Source organism: Vanellus vanellus (genome assembly GCF_965231255.1).
Source record: "Vanellus vanellus genome assembly, chromosome: 6".
Classification (NCBI taxonomy): domain Eukaryota; kingdom Metazoa; phylum Chordata; class Aves; order Charadriiformes; family Charadriidae; genus Vanellus; species Vanellus vanellus.
The window spans coordinates 27,578,354-27,591,212 of NC_138911.1; the positions used below are offsets into that span (position 1 = coordinate 27,578,354).

A 12,859-nucleotide genomic window follows, 5' to 3' on the forward strand; every position below is an offset into this window, starting at 1 on the left:
ATACTGAAGAACGCGTGTTAGTTGGAATATGACATCAGAGGAAAGACTCACACAAGTTCTTGATCAGGTGAGCATGATCAGGTGCGAATTAGGGCTTGTCCCCCCAAGAAAGTGGCAGAACAATTAGCCCAGCTGAAGTGCATCTATACTAATGCACACAGCATGGGAAATGAACAGGAGGAGCTGGAGGCCACTGTACAGCAAGGAAACTATGATATAGTTGCCATCACAGAGACGTGGTGGGAGGACACACACAAGTGGAGTGCTGTAATCGATGGCTACCAACTTTTCAGAAGGGATAGGCAAGGAAGGAGAGTTGGTGGGGTGGCCCTCTATGTTAGGGGCAGTTTTGAATGTCTGGAACTTAACAGTGTGGATGACAGTGTTGAGCGTGTATGGATAAGAATTAAGGGGAAGGCCAACAAGGCAGACATCATGATGGGAGTTTGTTATAGACCTCCCAATCAGGATGTAGAAACCAATGAAGTATTCTATAAGCAGCTGGCAGAAGTCTCACGATCATCTGCCCTTGTTCTTATGGGGGACTTCAACTTCCCAGACATCTGCTAGAAATACTACGCAGCAGAGAGGGAACAGTCATGGAGGTTCCTGGAGTGTGTGGAAGACAACTTCCTAACACAGCTGGTGAAGGAACCAACTAGGGTAAGTGCCCTACTGGACCTACTGTTTGTTAACAGAGAAGGTCTTGTGGGGATGTAAAGGTTGGAGGTCGCCTTGGACAGAGTGATCACAAAATGATAGAGTTTTCAATTCTTGATCAAGTAAGGCAGGGAGCCAGCAGAACCGCCACCTTGGATTTCCGAAGGGCAGACTTTAGCCTGTTGAGGAGCATGGTCAAAAGTGTCCCTTGGGAGGCAGTTTTGAAGAGCAAAGGTGCCCAGGAAGGCTGGGCATACTTCAAGCAGGAGAAGAAGGCCATCCCCAAGTCTCAAAAAATGAGCAGACAGGGAAGAAGACCAGCCTGGCTAAATAGAGAGCTTTGGCTGGACCTCAGGAAAAAAAGGAAAGTTTACATTCTCTGCAAAAGGGGGTTGGCAACTTATGAGGACTATCAAGATATAACAAAGCTATGTAGGGGGAAAATGAGAAGGGCCAAAGCTCAATCAGAACTCAGCTTGGCCACTGCAGTTAAAGACAATAAGAAGAGATTCTTTCAGTATATCAATAGAAAAAGGAAGACTAGGGAAAATGCAGGCCCACTGGTGAATGAGACAGGTGCCCTAGTGGTGGAAGACACAGAGAAGGCAGAGTTACTGAATGCCTTCTTTTCTTCGGTCTTCACTGCTAAAGCTGTCTCTCACAAATCCCATACTCTGAAGGCAAAGGGGAAGGTCTGGAGAGAGGAAGATTTTCCCTCAGTTGAGGAGGACCGTGTCAGAGACCACTTGGCCAAGCTGGACATTCATAAGTCCATGGGCCCTGATGGCATGCACCCGCGAGTGCCGAGAGAGCTGGCGGATGTTATTGCTAGACCACTCTCCATTGTCTTTGAAAGGTCATGGAGAACAGGAGAGGTGCCTGAGGACTGGAGGAAGGCTGACATCACTCCGATCTTCAAAAAAGGCAAGAAGGAGGACCCAGGGAACTACAGACCAGTTAGTCTCACCTCTGTCCCTGGGAAGGTCAATGGCCAAGAAGGCCAATGGCATCCTGGGCTGTATTAGAAGGGGGGTGGTTAGCAGATCGAGAGAGGTCCTCCTTCCCCTCTACTCTGCCCTGGTGAGACCGCATCTGGAATATTGTGTCCAGTTCTGGGCCCCTCAGTTCAAGAAGGACAGAGAGCTGTTGGAGAGAGTCCAGCATAGGGCAACTAAGATGATTAAGGGAGTGGAGCATCTCCCTTATGAGGAAAGACTGAGGGAGCTGGGTCTCTTTAGTTTGGAGAAGAGGAGACTGAGGGGTGATCTTATTAGCGTTTATAAATATATAAAGGGAGAATGTCATGAGGATGGAGCCAGGCTCTTCTCAGTAGCAACCAATGATAGGACAAGGGGTAATGGATTCAAGCTGGAACACAAGAGGTTCCACTTAAATTTGAGAAGAAACTTCTTCTCAGTGAGGGTGACAGAGCACTGGAACAGGCTGCCCAGGGAGGTTGTGGAGTCTCCTTCTCTGGAGACATTCAAAACTCGCCTGGACGCCTTCCTGTGCAACCTCATCTAGGCGTTCCTGCTCCGACAGGGGGATTGGACTAGATGATCTTTTGAGGTCCCTTCCAATCCCTAGCATACTGTGATACTGTGAAGGTAATGGAGCGACTCATTCTGGATGTTCCAAACACGTTGAGGAACAGGAAGTTATTGGAAGTGGTCAACATGGATTTACCAAGGGTAGATCGTGCTTGACCAATCTGATAGCTTTCTATGATGTTATAACTGGTTGGCTGGATGAGGGGAGAGTCGTGGATGTCATCTACCTTGATTTAGCAAGGCTTTTGACACTGTCTCCCATGACATCCTCATTAGGAAGCTGAGGAAGTATGGGCTAGATGAGGTGACAGTGAGGTGGATTGAGAGTTGGCTGCGGGACAGAACTCAGAGGGTTGTGACCAGCGGCACAGAGTCTAGTTGGAGGCCTGTAACCAGTGGTGTCCCCCAGGGGTCAATACTTGGTCCAATTTTGTTTAATATATTCATTAATGACCTGGATGAGGGGACAGAGTGTACCCTCAGCAAGTTTGCTGATGATACCAAACTGGGTGGGGTGACTGACACCCCAGAGGGCCGTGCTGCCCCATCCAGCGTGACCTGGACAGGCTGGAGAGCTGGGCAGAGAAGAACCTAATGAGGTTCAACAAAAGCAAGTGCAAGGTCCTGCACCTGGGGAGGAAGAATGCTAGGCACCAGTGCCAGTGTAGGTTAGGGGCAGACCTGCTGGGAAGTAGCTCTGAGGAGAAGGATCTGGGGGTCCTAGTAGACAGTAAATTATCCATGACCCAGCAATGTGCCCTTGTCGCCAAAAAGGCCAATGGAATCCTGGGCTGCATAGGGAAGAGTGTGGCCAGTAGGTCGAGGGAGGTCATTCTCCCCCTCTACTCGGCACTGGTGAGGCCACAACTGGAATACTGTGTCCAGTTTTGGGCTCCCCAGTTCAAGAGGGACAGGGAACTGCTGGAGCGAGTCCAGCGAAGGGCAACTAAGATGATTAAGGGCTTGGAGCATCTCCCTTATGAGGAAAGGCTGAGAGAGCTGGGACTCTTTAGCCTGGAGAAGAGAAGGCTGAGGGGAGACCTTATTATGGCGTACAATCTCAGTGACAGGACGAGGGGCAATGGGCACAAGCTAGAACATAGGAAGTTCCGTTCAAATACACGGAAACACTTCTATACGGTGAGGATGACAGAGCACTGGCACAGGCTGCCCAGGGAGGTTGTGGAGTCCCCTTCTCTGGAGATTTTCAAGACCCGCCTGGATGCAGTCCTGAGTGATGTGCTCTAGGCAATCCTGCTTTGGCAGGGGAGTTGGAGTAGATGATCTCTAGAGGTCCCTTCCAACTCTGAAAACTCCGTGATTCCTACAAAATAGAGTGTTCAAGGAATACAATTGGGCTGGGGCTCTCAGCACACCCGTGTTACTCTACTAACAGCCTCACCTCTCCAGGTGATCCCTGCTAAGCCCTCAGTGACTTCCCACACATTCCACACGCAGCCTGCATGGCTCACATGTGACCCCCAAGCACTCACACTGCCCCTTTCCCTACACCCATCAGCCCCCAGCCTGCCCCATCATGCCTCCTGTCCCAGCACTGTTTCCTGCACTCACACTGCTCCCGCATGCCCGCCTCCTGGCACTTGCGCAGCCGGCACTCCTGACACTTGCGACGCATGTACATGTCCATCTCACACTTGCCGCCATTCTTGCAGACGTACTGTGCACCCTTGATGACGCTGCGCCGGAAGAAGCCCTTGCAGCCTTCGCAGCTCAGCACGTTGTAGTGGAAGCCAGAGGCCTTGTCCCCACACACGCTGCACACTTCATTTCCCAGCATCTTAGGGGCTGGGCCCTTCTTCCGCTTCAGGGGGGGATTTTCTACCAAAACAAACAGTACCATGGAAAAGGAAAAAAAAGAAAAAGAAAAGAAAACCCCCACACATGAGGGAAGCATGGCGTTTTGCAGCTGACTGCCCCTTTCCTTACCATAACCAATATCCTTGCTCAAACCCACTATCTCCCAAACACATAGATGAAAAGGTCAAGTCTGCCATCTCACAGACTCCCCTTCTGGGCAAGCATATCTTCTGCAACAAACCAACTATTGATGTAATCCAAACAGTTTCACCTCAACTACATAAGATGATACAGCTTCATGCTTGTTCCCCTCCAAAATAGGGTGAAAGAGCTAGAAGGCTCAACAAGATGTTCTTCTGCAGTTTCCATCAGCAGGATTGACAGTTAAGTTACCAGTGTGAGAAAGAGCTGCAAAAAAGTTGAGCTGAAATCCAAGACTGCAGAAAATAATTTTCTTCCAAATTCACCTCCAGTTCTCTTACTTCTATTCTCTGCCACACAAGGATAAGGAAAAATGGTTCAGCAGTCAAATAGTCACAGAAAAATAGTGCTGAAACTGTGACTGTACAAAAAGCAGACTGAATAGGCAATCCCTGTAACTGGAACACTTGGGGAAACTGTCAAGACAGGAACTTCATGGAATTATGGGCAATAAGCAGGCAAGCAGCACACTGCACAAGCTCTGTGAACCTTTGGAACCCTGAAGCCATCCTTTCTTCTTCAAGAAGAGTGCTCCCCACTCTTAAAACTGCAGCACTCGTACTGACAGTTCATTTACTAAACCTTGTTATTCCATCTGAAACACAGGCCTTCACTACTGCCTCACATTTCCAATGGTCTTGTGCAGCAGCTCCCAGTTCTTCCCATGTCATTCTGATGGACCTTAATCTCGTCACTGGCAGTGCGTTCTGAAAACATCTTTGGTCTACTCCAGCACATCTCACCTTAAGCATTCCAGCCAAATGCTTGCTGATGTTATTTGTATATTCCCTCCCTATTTTCCGTCTCTCTTTTAATTTCATTTAATTCTAGCCATGTTGGCATCTGACATGTCCTTCTGCACAGCTCACAGTGCAAGTGTTTTCCTGTATGTCAAAATCTATAGGTTCTTCTAAGGCAGCTGTTCATAAAAATTATGAACAGCATGTCTTGATAAGTCTCCAGATTATGTTTAGATATGCCTGGAAAGCCTTTACAGTGGAGTTAATTGATAGGAATTCGTTTGCAGGACAAGGCTGCTGCATTTCCTGATCAGCATCAGGGTTACAATGGCATGTCTCATTTTTGTATGTATGGTTCTAATATTTCTATCTCTACTCTCAGTTATGCTTACTATTCTGCTCGAGTTCCTGAAATGGTAAATAGTTTCAGGTCAGTCTCAGAAATTATTATCAGTGTTCTTCACTACATATTGATTTTCACAGTCTTAAGTATCTTGGTGTTGATTTTCAATCCCATTGACTTTACAGAGGTCTGGAGGTCACTCATTTTGGCCTGCCCTTCTCATTGCAGATCGGACAGCAGGAAAATGTCATCAGAAAGGTTAAGTCTCTGATATTCCCCTCTCCTTCTACTGTATTTCTCTTCACACAATCTTTTGCCAAGAAAAAGTTATGCAATGCCTACAGTTATTTCAAATTACTTAGTCTGCCATTGCATGTATATTAAATGGCACAATAATTTTGCAGAAGCCTCAGATGTTGTTCATATGTTTCTGAGGGACAGCAGAGTAATCCAATGAGTTCCACAAGATGGATCTGCCCGTCTTCTGGATTTCTTAGCTGTCTTTAAGAAGTTACATAAATGTCTGATTACCAATACTATGACTGTTTTACTGAGACAGACAGGCTTATTCTTTGATCTATGCAAATTATTTTCCATCTCTGAACACTAACCATTTTAGTTATATAGCTTATTATTGTCATTTTCTGTAGTCAAAGATAACACAGAAATAATTTGGGCTGTATCATGCCATCTCTGCACCTTTAGCTCTCATTAGGGTCCTCCTTTTTTAGTAGGATCCCCCATTTAATATTTTTTTTTCCATATTTTGTGGCTTTTTTCTTGCATTTTTGTAAGGCATTTATCAATTGTTTTCTTTTCCTGTCCTCAAAGCTGTTTCAAACACTTTCAACTACTCTCTTTGAACTAGGACTCATCAGTAGAGTAGAAACAATGTTCAGATCACCTCTTCTTTTCATATCAGGGATTGCCCATTGCCTTATTGTTCAACAAATATATTTATTTGTCATATTTTCGTTAAGTTGCTGATACTATGCTGGACACCTCACTTGTGCTTTCCTTTTTTTCCTGTTACCTGTCCAGAGATGTTATACTACATCTTCTTACAGTTTGAAAGTGTAGGATTGTGCATGTTGGCAGCAATTATAACTGCAAAACCTCAATTCTATTTCCTGATACTTTTTTAACCTTAGTTTACCTCAGAAATGTGTCACGGAAACTTCTGCTGTCTTTCCACTATCTGCAAGAATCTGTTATTTCTTTGCATCACTGGCCCTTGCTGGATTGTCACCTGTAGCAAAGCTTTATTGTTCAGCAACTTTTGATAAGGCTAACAAAAAGAAATCCATTTTACTACCACGGACCTAGCCTCTAGAAGGTCAAATAAGCAAAATATTCAACACATTTATCACTTGGATAAACCCACCCATCTCCAACTATCAATAACTGATTCTATTCTTAGACATTCTCTCTGAGTGCCTCAAGCACAGCAAAACTCACCCTCAAATTCTGCCAAGTACCAATTCTCCTTGCAGCTGAAAGAATGGATAGCCTTTAGCTTGCATGGATTTAGTAAGCATTTTTCCATACCTGCATGCTCAGGGGGGTTCTCTGAGCCAGGGAAGAGTGAAAGCCCTTGCTCCTCCATCTCAAATACACTTGCCACCCTCTTCCCATGATCCTGTGTGCTGAGTTGAGTGGGACCCATGGAGGCCACACAGGAAGGGCTTGCTATAATCTCATCGCTGCAGCATTGTTACTGCCGAGCAAGGGGCTGCAGGCGTCTGTCTTCCTTTCTGACTTTCAGTAGCAGAGAGAAACTGAAGGACCTGTGGAAAGAAAACAGATGCAAAAGAGGCAAGCGTTCAAATGCTGAGGCTATTAACTCACAAAATCTATTACAAGCTGCATCACAAGCACGCTTCAAGATTTTGTTTTCTTATGTATTAAAATGGACAACTAACTTTGTTTTATCAATGTTTATCCTCTTGACACACAATATTTTAACGAACTGCAGTAACAGGTACAAGATTAGCACACCCAGGCACAAAACTATCTTCTTATTGTCAAAATATTTATCAAAGCAGGACAAGTCTTCATTACTGCTAACACTACCATGGGACTTCAGCCCTGACCTCTCCCAAGTGTGTTAGAGGGAAATTCCAGGCTTTACAGCTGGTGGCCTTTGTTAAAGCTTCCAGTAATAAATAGCTCATTGCTGCCAGCTGCCCTGGATTTGTGGCACGTACTGCAGAGCACGCAGAAAACTGTGAAAGACAATTTTGATACAGTGACTTAGCAAAGACTACAAAACACCAAATTTCCCTATTAATATCAGTAGCCAAAGGCTGGGCCAAAGATCAACGATGCATCAAGGATGAGGATGACAAATCGTCCCCTCACCTACCGCAAGAAATTGAAAGCCAGCATCACACCTACAGGAAATGACCATTACACCACCCTCAGCAAATAGATTCACCACCAACCTTCTGAGGATACCCTCTCCTGGAACCTGGAAACCATGCTGAAAAGCATCTTTATTATACAGCACTAACTCCACTACAGAACCTGAACCCAGAAAGCAAATCAAATCACTTTTTCTGAAAAGCCCCACCTGTGCAAGAAAAAGGCCTTACTGGTTTGATTGCACAGACCTAGTGAAACCGATGCAAACTGCTAATGTAAATACCCCTAATCTGATTGAACGTGCATTTGATCAGTTGATCTTAACTTAGTGATTCACCAATGCAAGCTAAAGGGATTAACCGATTTAAAAAGCAACTACGTTAAAGGCCTGTACCAGTTTAACTCGAGTGATTGAGTTCAGGACTGGAAGCCTGCCACTCAAAGATAGGAGGTGACAGAAAGCTGTGCAGCACACCAGATACAAAAGCAGCAGGTAAGCAGGAGCATGCCTCACACGCTGCAGTGCTGACTGGGAGAGGTAGAGGACCACAGTGCCAAGTCTCTTCTTCCCCCATTAGTTTTTGGACCAGACTGTGCATCTTTTCTTAGAATGCCAAAAGCAAAGGTGAAGAGTACTTCCACAAACCACCCCCCTCCCAGCACTCCGAAACAGTCAGCAAGAATAAATGCAGTCATACTGTCAAGCCTGCTGAGCTCTTGCCATCTCCCATTACACTGTGGCAGATAATAGATGCAGGTGTTAAAAACCACTGGGCATATTAATTCACGTGACCTTTGTAAACCCAGCCTCAGACTGTATAAGGAATTCAGAGCTCCCTGCCCTTTGGTGCAACAGCCACTGAATCGCTGGAGAAACAGACTATCTAGGATAAAAGCAGTGGCAGCAAACATGAAACTCTGAGCCACAGAAAGGAGGAAGCCCTATTGTGGGAGACTACAACCGAACTGATGTGATTTGCAACCAATTCAAAAAGACTGACAGTCCTCAAGGGAACAACGTGGCTATCACAATCCACCTCTTTTAAAAAGTCTCCATAGTAAATCCTGCAGCAACTGAAAATCTTGTTGGAGAGGCACAGAGCATCAACTGGAGATAGGAACATCACTGAAACAAACCCAAACCCAACTTGCATTCCTAGTCCCATGCAAGCTCCTCACTGATGCTGATATCAGATGTCTCTGGACATGTTTGGGCATGAAACAAGAAAGTTAAGTGTACTGCCTCAGTGCATCTCCACATTCCTTTAAGCCACGCAAAAGACTCACTCAAACATTAATTATTGCATAGAATGAGTCACCAGCAGTAGTACCACAGTAATTTTTCAAAGGAAGAGTTTGATCCCCCAGCTGAGGGACTGAGTGACAGTGGTCAGGCCTAACTGCCTTCAGTTCAGTGACCCAGTCTTGCTGCATCCCAGCCACAACTGCTGTGTTCTGGAAAGCAAGAGGACAACATGATAGGATTTCAAAACTGTGTCATCCACACAACCATGACTGACATTGCAAGAGCGAAACTTACTGTCAGCAGGACATCTGGAGCCTAAAGGGGAGTTTCTAAGACTGCAGACTTCCTGGCAATGTCCGAGAAGTCTGCAGCTACCAACAGGGAGGGAAGTATAAATCCACGTGCCCGCCCAGGACACAGCAAGGAAAAAGGCCTATCAGCCACTATCTTCGTGATGCACACGTTCCTACTTCATGCACCAGCCTTCAGCCTTCCCAAAGCAGAATGGGCCACATAGGAAAGGTTTCTTGTCTTCTCTGCTAAGACTCACAATTTTTCAGTTTTGTAGATTCAGTAACAGTTGCAGGCTGTGAAAAACTGACCTCACTGCAAACAGCAGCACTCTGGTGCCAGGTAAAGAAACCTAAACTAGCATTTTCCCCACAGGCACACAAGTAAGAGACTATATGACTAGGTCAGGGAGTTAGTTTTCACAGAAATACATGAGGACTGTTTTCAAATGACTAAAAATCTTATCGAGTTTTGTACTAATAATCATGTTATTAGAGGTTCACATCTTCCAATTTGCACCACCACTTCAACTAGAAATGTAGAAGTGTGATGCAAGCTGTAACTGCAAGAGGGAACACTGTCTTCTTGACATAATCTGCTGTGCTGCCTCCCACTGTCTGTCTTAACTCTGTCAGTTTTAGAAACCAGGACTGGCCAAGTGACAAAAGATGAAGCAATCACTTCTCTCTAACGCAGTGTCTAGAACAGAGGAACCTGATGAGCAGACATAGTCCAGTGAGGAAGCACATATGGATGAAAGACTAAGGGAAACAATTTTCTGCCAGCCCTTACCACCCATGTCCCAAACAAGACACTAAACACTTCTGAGATGTGTTGCCACCAGCTTCACCCTACTCCATTTCTTCCCTCTCCCTTTCTTTTCCGAGACAACAGAACAACTTGGATACCAATGGTCTCAACATCAGCGCTCTTCCAACAATAAGTACTGTTAACAGAGACTACAGGCGGCAGCCCTGGGTCTTGCACTTCATGCTAAATGCTGGAAACATTCATCACTTCCTCCAGTAACAATCTCATCTCATCCCATTCCCTCAGCTGAGTCCTCTTCCATGCCCAGCTGAAGCACTTACACACTCTTCTGGAAGTCTTTGATCTGATCTGTCATCAACAGACATGAAGTTACAGAATATACCTAATTTCCGACCCACATTTATTGAGGACAAGTAAAGGAGATAGCGTTGGGCAACACAGCGCATAAAGAAACCAAATGAGCTAGATACAGTTACAGTGACACTTCTGCTAAACAGGTCTGTTCTCTCCCTGGTATTCCTTGTTTGGTGCTTTCTGTGAGAAGTTTAAGGATCAGGAACCAGACCAGATGCAAGTACATCCCTGGAGAAACTGTACTGTGGAGTGCAGGAATAATCCGAGAAATAGCACAACAAGCCCTTTACCTCCAAATACTGGATGTTCAGAGGAAACGGTAGCTTTTTAGGAAGTTTGCGCAAAGTCTCTGGGATCTTTCAAAACCGGATTTACTGGTCAGAGTCCTGGTCCTGTAAATTACAAAATCCTACAACCTTCTGCCAAGAGAAAATACATGGTTATGTTTCAGCTCTGCAGTGAATCACAAGCATGCGCTCTGCAGCACGTCAGCATCAGCAGAAGAGACCTTACATTTGTATAGCTGTTAACATGACTGTGCCCACGTGTCACACAGCTGTGTGTCCACAGGACTGCACCTTTGCGCATGGACCTAATAGGCTGTTGGCGAACAAATGCATCTGATAGGAAGGGCTATCTTTCAGATGTATCAAAGCAGGGATATAATTTGGCATTTTGGCTTCTACATGTTTTCTGACACATTTAAACATGTTCTGTGCCAGCACCCAATCTGAATCTACCTCTGAAAGCTGGGCTCACAACAATAGATAAGCGTCTCCGCTGAAATATAAATGCACAACTCACACAGTGGTGATGCTACCTCAGATATCAAAAGTTGTCTGCAGATCTAAATGGCCAAGGAAAAAAACATGCTGGACCGAGATTTCACAGGACCCTACAGCACCAGCACAGAACTAAGCCCCTTAGGAGACACCACTGTTCCAATCCTTTCATAACGAGTAACCAGTATTTTGTGACCTAATGCTCCTCCTACATTGTCTCTGGTGTAGCAGCCAGAATATTTTCACAAACCTCCCCAAGGAACTTGCACCTTGTAGCTGTTTCAGCGAAACAATGGTTATTCCCAACTCATGTTGGCTCACTCCTCTTCCTTCCCTCTGCATCATCACATTTCTCATGAAATGCTGAAGCAGCTAGTAGGTTTGTAAGCGGAGCAAAAGTACACATGTAACAGGTTTCAATTAGGAAAAAGTTGAGACACTTGCACCTTTCAGGGCGGAAAAAGAATCCTATGCAAATCTGCCACTTTGAAAATCAAGTAATATTTACATGTGAAAAATGTTAAAATTCATGAGGAATAACAATCAACTTCAGATTGTCAGTGGGAGAGACAAACCATGAAAACGCAAGGTGCGCAAAGCAGTACAACAGGATAGCATGAAGAATGAGTTTGAACAGTATGTTTACAAAGAATGGAAAGAACTGTTCTGCAATAGTCAGGGAACAGAAACTATCTCTGTGGGCCCACTGTAAATCCCTCTCTACAGAGAACTGCAGGGACACAATTTGAAATTGCATTATCCATTTTGAGCTCTCAGAAGCATAAAGACAACCACTGGAAGGAGTTTGCAAGCCAGTATCAGTCCCAAGCGGATAAAAAAAAAAAAAAAGCTACAGCCTCCTGATTGCTTTCATTTGCTGTGGAGCTAAGCTTCAGCTGACCACAAGCAGCTGCCCAAGCGTGCAGCATTGGCCTATGAGCCTTGCAAGTCGTTGCCAACTATGCAAGAGAGACTTACCAGTCACTCCTGACTGCACAGCCGGCTCCTCAGGGATGGGCAGCTGCATTCTGGTCTCTTGCCCCCAAGTTAAGGGTCTCGTTCCCACCTCTGCCTCTTTAGCTCTGAGTTTTAGACCCCTCCTCCCCCTCTTACTTTGTCTTTTACTCCTGCTGCTGACCAATTCCTTTATTACCCATGACTTTGCTGACTTCTGGCACAGCCTTTGCCCATGAGTTTGTCTCTTCCTTTGAACCAGTGCATCCCTAAGCTTGCTTGGGTTCTCACCACAGCACTCAGTTCTCATTACGAAGACTTCCTTTGGGCTGTGTCTCCACCCTTAGCTTCAGTCTGGTCTCAACACACACCATGCTGTCTCCTACCCAAGTCATGCATGGATGCCATGGCAGAGTTCAGAGAACAATAGCAAAAGTGACTAACAACTGAACAGATTAAACAAACGTGTGTCACTGGGTTGAAAGAGTACTGGGAAGAGAAGCAGAAGGTGTAACAATGGTGTACAGCAGGACGAAAGGTGTTACTCTCAAAGATGGTACGCCTAAAAGGAATAGAAGGAAATTGAAGAAGGGAAAGTCAAGCTATTACAGAAAAACACCCTAAAGGTGAGTTCTGGGAGACTGGGACAGTCTCCATAACTTTCCTTCCAAAATTAGACCTTATATTACAACACAAATGCAAAGAGTACTGCAGACATTTCTGAATCTGAACCTAATAGGACTTAGATGCTCTCGACCCACAAAGTATGCTATTATAAACAAACA

General features: G+C 45.3%; 1 protein-coding gene across 3 annotated transcripts in view; it reads right to left on the reverse strand.

The window, feature by feature from the left end:
- Positions 1–12,859, reverse strand: part of NR1H3 (nuclear receptor subfamily 1 group H member 3) — a 32,593-nt gene that overhangs the window by 8,575 nt on the left and 11,159 nt on the right. For all 3 annotated transcript variants that reach the window (XM_082485463.1, XM_082485464.1, XM_082485465.1), the window contains 2 exons: positions 6,861–7,099; positions 3,783–4,049 (listed from right to left, as the gene is read on the reverse strand). In XM_082485463.1, coding sequence (XP_082341589.1) covers positions 3,783–4,049; positions 6,861–6,978 — 385 coding nt within the window. In that variant the 5' untranslated portion in view covers positions 6,979–7,099. The remainder of the gene's footprint in view (positions 1–3,782; positions 4,050–6,860; positions 7,100–12,859) is intronic.